Here is a 10,866-nt window from a genome sequence, read left to right as displayed (position 1 = left end):
ATGTGCAAAGAAGACTTTTGCCCTTTAAAACGAATTCAAGCTCTTTATCCGGAAAAATCAGTTAAATTTTTTTAACAGTGTATGCGAAGATTGTTGACAACAACTTAAGAGAATAAAGGACCGCCTGTCAAAGTCCAACGTTCATCCGCGCATTATTTATTCAAAATTATTGCATTACGTGCGACGATTATTCTAGAACAAATTCGTCACACCCGCAGCATCAGTGATGCGATTATAAAGATTAACGAACGAAATTAGTCATGAAAATATGAGTTTGGATTCAGTGTTTTAAATATGGCAACTACTCTCGGAATAAACACGTGACGATGCCCGGCATATTAACGTCGCGTTTGCATCACAGTGGTATGCAAGGAGGAGGCAGAAACGTTATTCGTTGTGAGCATGAGGTGTTCCCGCTATTTTTAATGGACATCTCCTTCGCGCTCAATGAATGACGCGACCACGATTTTTAAACATAAATAGTTCAGATGCCCGCAGTCAAGGACATCGGATCATCCGGATCAAACAGGAAGATGAAGTGGTTGTGAATCAAGGCTCAAATAGTGTTGTTGTGTTATTGAATGTAATTTGAATCCAGCGTGATGCAATTGCGTGAATTTTTAATTGACAATGGTGATGCATCGATGGATATAGAACGCGAAGGATCACAAGACTTTTTCGAGTCTCTTTCCTTTACAGCTTGTAGCTCTTGTACCTGATTGGGGTTGACTTTAAATGCAGAAAGTGTGTCAATGCCGAAACGTCGCGATCCAGATGCATAAATCAATCAATCTCACCTTTTACGATCGATTAACGACGCGCTAGAAAATCATGAATGCCCAATTAATGGAACTCTCCCGCAGCCTTTCCACAGGATCCTTTAGTTGAATGACTTGTGTCTGTTTGCCTGAGATTTCGCACATTCAGCGTGGGAGAACGTGAATTGCACGTGACGTCATTGAGAGGCGATTCAGAGTCGTCGCATCACGATTGGAGGCACCATACATGGGATTTCTACTGATGTCTTTAGGGAAATTAAATAAAAGACAAATTCCCTTTGACCGAGACATCAGAGAGTTGCACTTTGTTATCGGGGAGTAGATAAAGGACAATTCTCGGGGAGTCTGGACGTCGGAGTCGACAAAAATGGAAGTGAGGATTGGAATCGATGTTTATGATGTTGTTGAGAAGATGTGACTGGGATTGACTGCAAGTGGGCTCAGTGCAGTGTTGGAGAATAGAAATTTAATGGATGATTGCATAACATTTTTTTGTCTGACTTAATTCCATTCAGGATTTAATTTTTTATTTTTTGAATTGGGGTTTTTAGAGATCAATGAATTCATCAACTGCTAATCTATGTTGAATGAAAACAATATAGAAATTAAAATGATAGCTAGAACGTATCGATTTTTAACATTTATATGACCCTGTCAAGTTAAACTTTATATTTTCATTGAGTTTTGCAAAAATTGATTAATTTTTCAGATACTAAATACATTGAATTCCCATAAAATTGGTTTTTGTTGAATATCAAAATAAATGCGTTTCAAATTCGAAAAATGCGTGGGCTTTTCATGTACTTGAATTTAGAAATTCATCTAGAAAATTAAACACGGTATGACACTGAATTTGAATTCCAGCATTTCCCTCGTAATATTAGTGGGTTTTCTCAGTACGCTGTTAAAAAAATTTGGCTGAATTTTCCGGAGAAAGACTTTAAATTCGATTCAAAGGGAAAAAGTCAATGAAATTTCAAGTTTCTCTGAAAATTTCTCTAAAAAATGAAGTAAAGTGCCATTTTTTTAGGGGCAGAAAGACGAAAATTCCGCAATTTACGTGAATTTTCAAGTGAAAATGAATATTCACTGCCACCTTCCCTAAAATTTTCAAGGGATTCCTTCAAAATTCTTGAAATCCTCGGAATTCTTAAAGGATTCCGTGAAAATTCTGTGGAATCTGGAACTCAAGGAGAGATTTCTCTGAATTTTCCTAATTTTCCATCAATTTTCCCGCAATAATTGAACTGAAATTTACAATTCCCATGAATATTTCCATGCAATTTTGAATTTTCGATTACGAAATTTCTTGACATTTCAGTGGCAATGTTACTTACTAGAAATTTCCAAGACTCTTACCAGAAATTTAGGTGGAACATTTTTAATAGTGTACTCTACACGGAGAGAATTGTTCAGTAAAAATGACGAAACTCACAGTTCACTCGCCGATTACGGAATCAACTCAGAAAATTTAAGTGACAGTATCGTAATTTTTCACAGGAGATTCAGGTAAAAATTACGGAACGCTCTGGAAAAATTCCGTGATTTTCGGTAAAAATTACGTGACAGTTCCGTAAAATGTCCTACACCCACATTATGCTCGGGAATTACGCAAAAGATACTTAATTTTTATTAAATGTTTTTCTCCGTGTATGCTCACGAGATATTTCGCAAGATATTAGACAGATTAAATTTGGATCACCCATTGTTCGATGCATTAAAAACCCATTAATGACTAAAATTGTAAGCAACTTCGATCGTTCCATTTTCGGGATATACATCACTGAAATTGGAAGAATCTTATTGTTTTTCATTTGCAATGATGCAGACCTCAAAAATAAACCGGTTCGACTCCTAAAAAATAGTGATCATCGTTTTTTAATGACCCTAACAGCAAATGATTCTAATTTTAGCCTCTCCGGGACCTTACGAAATTTCATATGAGTATGGAGTACTGAGAAAACTATGAATTGAAAGTAAAATTTCCATTGAATTCTTGAAAAATCCGCTGATTAACTCATTAACCCCGCAAGCCATACCACATATTCGCAATAGATCATGAAGAAAGTAAAACGGATGCTTAACTTTATTCTTTGGAGTGTAACGAACATTTAAAAAAAAGCTGAAAGCGTATGAAAACTACGGCGCAAGGAGCATTTTGAAGGTAAAAGCAGGAAAAAATGGACTTAGTTTTGAGGCTTTCGCGGCCATGATTATTGATATGGACTGCAATGTTTGCGAAACGTCGGCGCAACGCTGTAACCAAACGCGACATCCATCCGGAAGCCAATGATATCAGGAAAAAATGAAGTTTTTCGTGGTTACACGGGGCAAGATCGATCGGGTCCGCGATTTTCCCTAGTTATTCCCATATTCCGTCATAAATCACAAACTGTTCAATGTGTGAAGGCTTTTAAATTTCGCCGACGTATCCCCTTAATGAAATCCATTGGAATTCCACGTAAACTGATTGTTGTTAAATATTTCAAAATTTCCATTCGAAATTTGAAGTTAAAATTTTTCATAGATGTGTTTACAGTTGAATAGATTTAATCGAAGATACATCCAGCTGTGTATTTGCGTGGAAGCGAATGAAGGGATTTCTAAGAGACTGAATATGAGGAAACAACTCGATTGAAGGGCTCGGCGTGGGATTATGTGCTCATATCTCGATGACATCATCCTCAGTTGTTGGTAGTCGGAGGCAGTTTGTGAAGGCACGTTAACCTCGCATCATGTCACGGGCAAATCCCCATCATTTTCACACACACATCAAATGTCCTTGATAGTGCCATGGCCGCCAAACTTGGAGTCTCGTCGTGACTCGGTATAGAAATCGAGGCAGAATGTACAATTATATATAACCAGCACGTCACTGAATGTGTAGGTGGGCACTTGTGAGGATAATAATGTCATGACGACATGCTCCAATGCCTTTAGTCGCTCACATTCTTCGGTATTCAAAACGAGTAATGGAGGAGTCAATGTCTTCCAATGAATTGCAAAATTTAATACTTAGTCGTAGACGGCTGTCTGTTGACATGAATCCAATGTCTTGTTCAACGACAAGGGGACACTAAAATTATTTATTACTGGGGTTTAGGGGTAATTCGGAGGTGGATATTATTGAGACGTAGAGACTTCTCGCAATTTCCACTGGGGTATTTATAAATTTGGAGCACACGTCTGATGCTCTGCTCTGTCTCTCAGCGTGAACTGCATCGTTATTTCGGTTGTTTTGTTGTGCATACCACGCGGAGAATCAAAGGGTAGTGGTCCTGGTAGGGGCTAGGGGATTGCGGGGTTGGGGATGACTTGGACACTTGTATATTTTTCATCACGCTCTGTGAAGAAGTAACTGTTTAGGCACGCTTCGCGTGTCAAAAACGTCCGTTTTCCACACATTGTGGTGAAAAATATCGTTCAATACTCATGGGAAAAGTGTTTTTTGGCTCGTGGGAGGTTTTAAAAAAAACTTTCTCGCACTCGTATCGAAATGTACTATTTTGACACTGCTGTCACGTTCACCTCGTGCCGAAAAGTGTCTTTTCGTTTACTCGTAAACGTAAAGTCTTTTTCTGTACTGCTTCTCACGATTTCTCGTCTGGGAATTGGTATTACATACTTCCCAAACTCGAAAACTTGAAAATCACTACAGAAAAATATTGTTCCTGGGTTGTTGCGATGGGGTTTTTTTACTCGTGTGGTTGGCCAGTCCTCGCCTACGGCTCGGAGGCCAACGCCACACGAGTAAAAAACCCCATCGCAACAGGCCGGAAAAATACTATTATGTCATTAGGCCCGATAAACCGCGATTCTAACGTCGCTTCGCTCGGTTAGATCGCAGTTTTCGGGCCTAACGACATAAAATAGCATATATCACACGGCGATAAAAGCATTATCTGGCGAATGTGGCTTTATAATCCGAGCCGAACGCGATAATGCTCGCTTCGCTCGGTTAGATCGCAGTTTTCGGGCCTAACGACATAAAATAGCATATATCACACGGCGATAAAAGCATTATCTGGCGAATGCGATGTGAATGTGATTATTTCGCCTTCGGCTCGAAATATAAAGCCACATTCGCCAGATAATACTTTTATCGCCTAATTACATAATATACTATTCGTTTACTTGTGTAGAAATTTGCGGGGATGCGGCTGAACTAGGGATGTGAGTGACAAAAATGACCGGTCAAATGACGGTCAATTACCGCGGTCATGACGGGTAATTACCATGTCCATAAATCTGACGATTCGGTCAGGAATTCAAAAAATGACCAATTCAATTCTAACGGTCAATTCTCATCTATATAGATGACACAGAAATTTTTATTCGGTTACTCGGTGTCGGCAAGGTTACTGGCGGTCATAGGGATCCTACGCCGGCTAACTAATGAAATAAAATAACCAAAAATTAAACCGAAAAAATTACCAAAAATAAAATGACCGTCAATTTGCATCTATATAGAGGAATTTTGGTCATTTTCTCAAATTTTTGACGCTGGTTGTTCATGACGGTCATTTTGCATGGGGAATTATCTCGGTGTCAGAAAATGGTCAGAAAAAGGCCAATTTTGCCTGACCTGACCGAATTGAAAAATGACGGTCATTTCACATCCCTAGGCTGAACCCCCGCTCACGTGCTCGAACCGATCGCTGAGCCCCGGTTTGATTGTATAGGAAGCGGGGATTGATCGGAAAGATTTCTACACGGGGGTGTTCGAACCCATCTAGTGATCGAATTAATGTTCATCTTTATCGTAGAATAGACACGAACAACCTAAACGTAATTTACGGTTTACTAAACGTGCTTAACATGCACTTAACGCCAATATGATGTTTGGTTCCTTGTTTTTCGATATGAAAATCTGAATTTAGGATTCAAAAAGGCGTATTTTCCGGTCAGAATAAAAACGTAAATTACGCCCAAACAAACCGTCTTACGTTTTACGAACGGTATTTTACAATTAAGAAATTGTAAGTTACGATCTTAATAGAAAGGTATTTTACGATTTATTTATGCGTAATTTACGAAACAAATCAGCGTATTTTACGTTTGAAATAATTTTTTTTCTTCGTCGTTAATTGCGGATAATTAAACGTAAAATACGGAAAAAATCATTGTAATTTATGAATACAAAACCGTAAATGACGTTTATGTAGCCGTAATTTACGAAAACGAAATAGTAAATTATGTTTATGCAATCGTAATTTACGGCGATTTTGAGTGTAATTTACGCTTCAACTTCAAGCGTAAAATAAGCTTCAGAAAGCGTAAAAGACGTCTTCTTAAACGTAATTTACGTTTAGATTTTTCTTTGTGTACATGTTTAATGCAGTGAAATGAAACTTTTGACTTCTTTGTTGAAAAGGATTTCCGCGGGTGAAAGTGTCGAACTCGTAGTCCTTAGATATTCTTAGAGAACATTAACTTCCATGTTGGTAAAAAACAAAAACATCGTGTAGCCATCAAGTTTTCAAGATTTTTTTTCTCACTTTATAAATAATTTCGCTTTTAACCCCTCACGTACTAGGGTCGATGCATGGTATCGACTCATGCGAATGTGAACGCTTGTTTTCAAAATTGATTATTTCCAAATCCATGAAGAATAACTTGATCAGACAAACAAAATTGGAAACCAGAATACTGTAGCTTCAATTAGATACCGGTTTCATAATTTTCCATTCATTAGAAATAATAGAATTCGAGTCGTATTGAGCACACACTACGCTTGGTAACAGAAGGTCCTAATAATAACCTCGTCCGTGAGAGGTTATTATCAGGGATAGCCAAATTTGTAATATTTTATTACGGTTAATATTGTAGCCCTTTAATTAGATAACATCACTCTTGAAATTTTTTGAGTACTTAAGTATCATCAATTCAAATATTCAAATTTTCAACTATTTTATCAAGCAATAATTTGAGGTAGGAAGATTGACAATTACTTGTATAATCGAAAATCCCCTGTCAAGAAATTAGAATTATTCACTTAGTAGTAAATTTACAGTTTTATATTAACAAATTTTAAATATACCATTCTTCGTAAAAAATCAGATTATTAATATTATATTATTTGAAAAATTGAACCATTTTAAACGTTCAATAATGTAACGGTCAAATCCCTGTAATCTTACAGAAATTTAATATTGATGGGGATCCATGGTTTATATTAATTTTTCAAGATTTCCATCAAAATTTTATCAATGGTTCTGTGACGTATTGGGATCGACCAATACATCGATTTAGTAATTAATAATATGAAAGGATCATATTACCACTGGATGAGAGGAAAGAGAAACATGATTTCTCCATCCTGCCATCCAGACATTAGTCAGCTATACCATGGTGTGTTTTGGACACCATGGTCAGCAGTCACACGGTTTTCGCAAGTCCAGTTCAAGTGAACCGAACTGTTTGACTGTATTAGTCTGTGTCAGTGATGACACAAAACAGTTTTAGTGGAGAAAAACCGTGAGACTGCTTAGCTCAGCAAACGGAGACTTTGACGAGTTTGGAGGAGCTCTCTGGACTCACCAGAGAGCAGAGTACGATCAGGAGCAGAGTCGAGCGGACCTCTAGCTCAGGCCTTCAGCCAACAAATCGAGTCGAAGTCCCTAGTCGAGCCGTAATAACGCGTATACCAACCCATAATTAAAACAGTCGTGTATTTTAAATCATCAGTCAATATACCATACTTTTACCGATAAATACGCGAGTGTTATTGATAATATCACCAAGTAATATCCCTTCCTCTATCCTTGTTCGAACATCCCTCCGAGTGAGCGAACTCCCTGTGAGCTCACCGCCGAAACTAGCCGGTCAACATAGGGTACGACGGCTCTAGGAAGGAAGGACTTATTTCAATTTGACTAGTCCCAGGAACTAGTCACATGTTAGATCATTCAGGATTAATGCGGTGGGTGATCTAAGTCAAAACGTCACAGTTCATTTCTTAAAAATTGCTGAAAAATTTCGGCATCAAATGATTGAAGAAATGGATTGAGCGTTTAAAGCGAGCGCCTTCGAAATGGTAATGCAGCTCTCACTCTTATCGATTCGGAGCCTCCGAAGGAGTTCCCGAGAATTGTAGAGCGCGTTAGTGACCGAGGAAAACAAAAAAACGTGGTGTGAATGCCATCAACAATCATGAAGCCTGATGGAAAAAACGGAAAATCAGCAAGATTTAATAAAAATGCGACTGATGCAAATGAACAGAAAACGAAGAAACCCTTCGACAAGAAGGCCTACAGATTGAAAAAGTACAGCAATAAATATAAAGGTGAGAAAGTAGTTTTGGAGCGCCTGCTTTAGGTTAGGCCATGTGAAGTCTGTCAAAACAATTCCTATTTTCATTCGGAACAATTGTTGCATTATTATTTCCAGTGGAACAGTGGGAGGATCGGAGGAAGAAGGCTGTATTGCGTGGGTTTTACAAAGACCTTGAGAGAGACAACAAGAATGCATCACCTAAGCCACTATTGATTCCTTCCGACAATCCTGAAGAGGAAAATAAAGAGACGTAAGTAGACCAAATTTCGAAAATGGACAAAAGATCAGTTATGTAGGACGTGCAATTGTTTATTAAAAAAATAATAAAAATTATTTTAATAGAAAGATTTTAAGGAAATCTGAAGCTACTGTGTATTTCAAATTTCAATGTAAACTTTAATAGAGTTGAAGTTTATTCGTTAATATCTCTTCCAACTCTAATTCCTGTTTATAAAAAGATACCGACACGATTCTATTGGAAAATGTCTGTTGAAAATTTTCTTGATTAAAATTTGAATAGGACCAAATTTTTCGGGTGTCCATTTTACCCCACTCTTGAATAAGTTTTCAGTTGTGGACTTTGCCAAGAAGGAAATTTTTAAAAATTCGATTATTGAAAATTTTTTGAAAATTTTTTGAAAATTTTTTGAGCGTCCATTTTAGTCTGACCTATATGGATTTATCAGGTGTCCATATTGCGCAATGAAACAATTTTCAAAAATTTGAATTTCGAAAAAAAAAAATTCGCGAATTTTTCGAGTGTCCACTTTACCCCAGATGTCCTTATTGCCCCACCCTTCCCTAATAAAACTCCTCGAACTTGTGAGAATCCAACAACAATGCACATTACTCAATAATTTTGTTCAATAGACAACCCAAGAAGAAGCGGAATGCTTTCCACTCCGCGAAACTTGAATTTCAGCGGAAGCAGGAGGAAAAGAAACAGAAGGAAGCTGAAATGCTGAGAGTGAAAGCTGAAAGAGAGGAAGCCCTTCAGAAATACAAACAAAAACGAATGGAGAATTACAAAAAATTATCAAAGAAGACGAGAAGAGGTCAGCCAGTAATGAAAGACAGACTAGAAATGCTGTTAGAAAAAATTCAACAAACTACTTGACCTTACAAAATCACTACTAAAATATCCATCACTCTTGTTAACTCTTTTATAATAAATTTTCAAATGATTTGATTCACATGTGAATAAATTCGTCAACAAAAGAATCCTTCCAAGAACAAACGAATACCGTTGGGTATCATCGATGCGGTAGCCCGAAAAAGTGGGGAAAGCCCCTTTACTTGACGTATATCTCAGGTATGCCGATGTTGCAGCTTGCCAAGGAATCTCCAACGACTGATACGTTAACGTAAACTGACTCAATATAAGTGGGAAAACTGTGGTTTAAGGGTTTTAAATGAAAATCACTAATTGACAAACACCTTAAATTTAATTACACAAAAAATAACTGTCCTTTTACAACACAAATGTCTCGAATTATAAGAAATTAATTGAATAAAAGTCTAAATTGTCTGTTAATCGAGGAACAATATTACATTTAACTATTACGCAATAATATTGCCCTTCACACGATATAAATGTTTCACTTGGAAGAAAAAATAGCGCGGATATATCGAGAGGCTCAGTAAGAAAGAAGTCTTCTCTGGCCGGTGTCGAGGAGGTGACTAACAAGAAAAGTTGTAGGAAATACTAAGTCCTCTTCTGAAAATTGGAAGGAATGAACAATTCTTATTGGCTAACTTATCTTCGCTAACTTTAAAATTATTGGTTGAAAGAAAGTGGGAAGGTGCTGATATAAATGACTGTTGTAAAGAAGATTTGGGTATTTCCAAAATTCTGGAATACATTTTTTTTCTACTTGAGGAAAAATGCATCTTTGTACGGGTCATGTGATCTGCACTGTGGAAAAAGGAGTTTGCAGCCTTCTCACTTTGTCTTAAACTTAAAATTTATGAATTGACCGTACTGAAAGTAATTTTCCTCAAATTCTCTTTTCGCAAAGGGTCCTTTCCTGTGAGAAACCAAAAAAAGGGACTGATAAACAAGAAATGGGATCTACGGCCTTTGTACATATGTAAATAAAAAATTTTCCCATTAAAAGAAACCACACGTATGGAAAAAAACGTACAGAAATTTTCTATACGGATTGTGTGTAGAATTTCTATAGGATTTTCGTATATGATATTCGGATATTTCTATACGGATATTTTTTATACAAATTATTTCTATACGACTTCTATAGGTTTGATCCTATACGACCCACTTCCTCATGTATAGAAACATTTCGTATGGAGTTGCGACATTTCCCTATGTTTTTCTCTGAAGCGTTTCGACATCTTTCGTATGAAAACTCAAATTTATGTAAAAATTCTTGTATACAAATGATTCGTATAGAAATAACGGAATATCATATACGGAAATCCTGTAGAATTTTTATACGCAATCCGTATAGAAAATTTCTATACGATTTTTTCACACGTGGAATCGTCGGTCTTGAGACCGAGCAAATACCATCGAAGAATTATAAAAAAAATTCGTCACTAGGCCCGATAAATTTTTCGGGCATTTCGGGCCCAATGACAAAAAATATTGTTTGATACACGGCCGTGAAGAACTTTTCTACCTCAAATGATTACAAACGTCGCCTTCGGCTCGTCCTGCAACCTCATCTTCGCCAGAAAAGTTCCTCACGGCCTAGTGTCGAAATGTACTATATCAAAGAAGTCATGACAGGGTCAGCAAATCAATGATGAAAAGTCGATTAGAAAAACTCTTAGAAAAGATTTAACAAATGAT

General features: G+C 37.1%; 1 protein-coding gene across 1 annotated transcript; it reads left to right on the top strand.

The window, feature by feature from the left end:
• Nucleotides 1–6,931: 6,931 nt before the first annotated feature.
• Nucleotides 6,932–9,243, top strand: LOC107044069 (thyroid transcription factor 1-associated protein 26 homolog). The gene is made up of 3 exons (XM_015265812.2): nucleotides 6,932–8,064; nucleotides 8,169–8,304; nucleotides 8,925–9,243. The coding sequence occupies exons 1-3, from the start codon at nucleotides 7,917–7,919 to the stop codon at nucleotides 9,169–9,171; spliced, it is 531 nt and encodes a 176-aa protein (XP_015121298.1). The 5' UTR covers nucleotides 6,932–7,916; the 3' UTR covers nucleotides 9,172–9,243.
• The last annotated feature ends 1,623 nt before the right edge of the window (nucleotides 9,244–10,866 follow it).

This window comes from Diachasma alloeum, unplaced genomic scaffold (assembly GCF_001412515.2).
Source record: "Diachasma alloeum isolate Michigan unplaced genomic scaffold, Dall2.0 Dall_scaffold_00672, whole genome shotgun sequence".
NCBI lineage: Eukaryota > Metazoa > Arthropoda > Insecta > Hymenoptera > Braconidae > Diachasma > Diachasma alloeum.
This window is presented reverse-complemented; position numbering and strand designations above follow the sequence as displayed.

Bases quoted from the DNA above. Each gene is read 5' to 3' on its own strand.
- LOC107044069 (XM_015265812.2), top strand. From the start codon at position 7,917: ATGCCATCAACAATCATGAAGCCTGATGGAAAAAACGGAAAATCAGCA. The intron at 8,065-8,168 runs GTGAGAAAGTAG...TATTATTTCCAG, and splicing joins GTACAGCAATAAATATAAAG to TGGAACAGTGGGAGGATCGG. The intron at 8,305-8,924 runs GTAAGTAGACCA...TTTGTTCAATAG, and splicing joins GAAGAGGAAAATAAAGAGAC to ACAACCCAAGAAGAAGCGGA.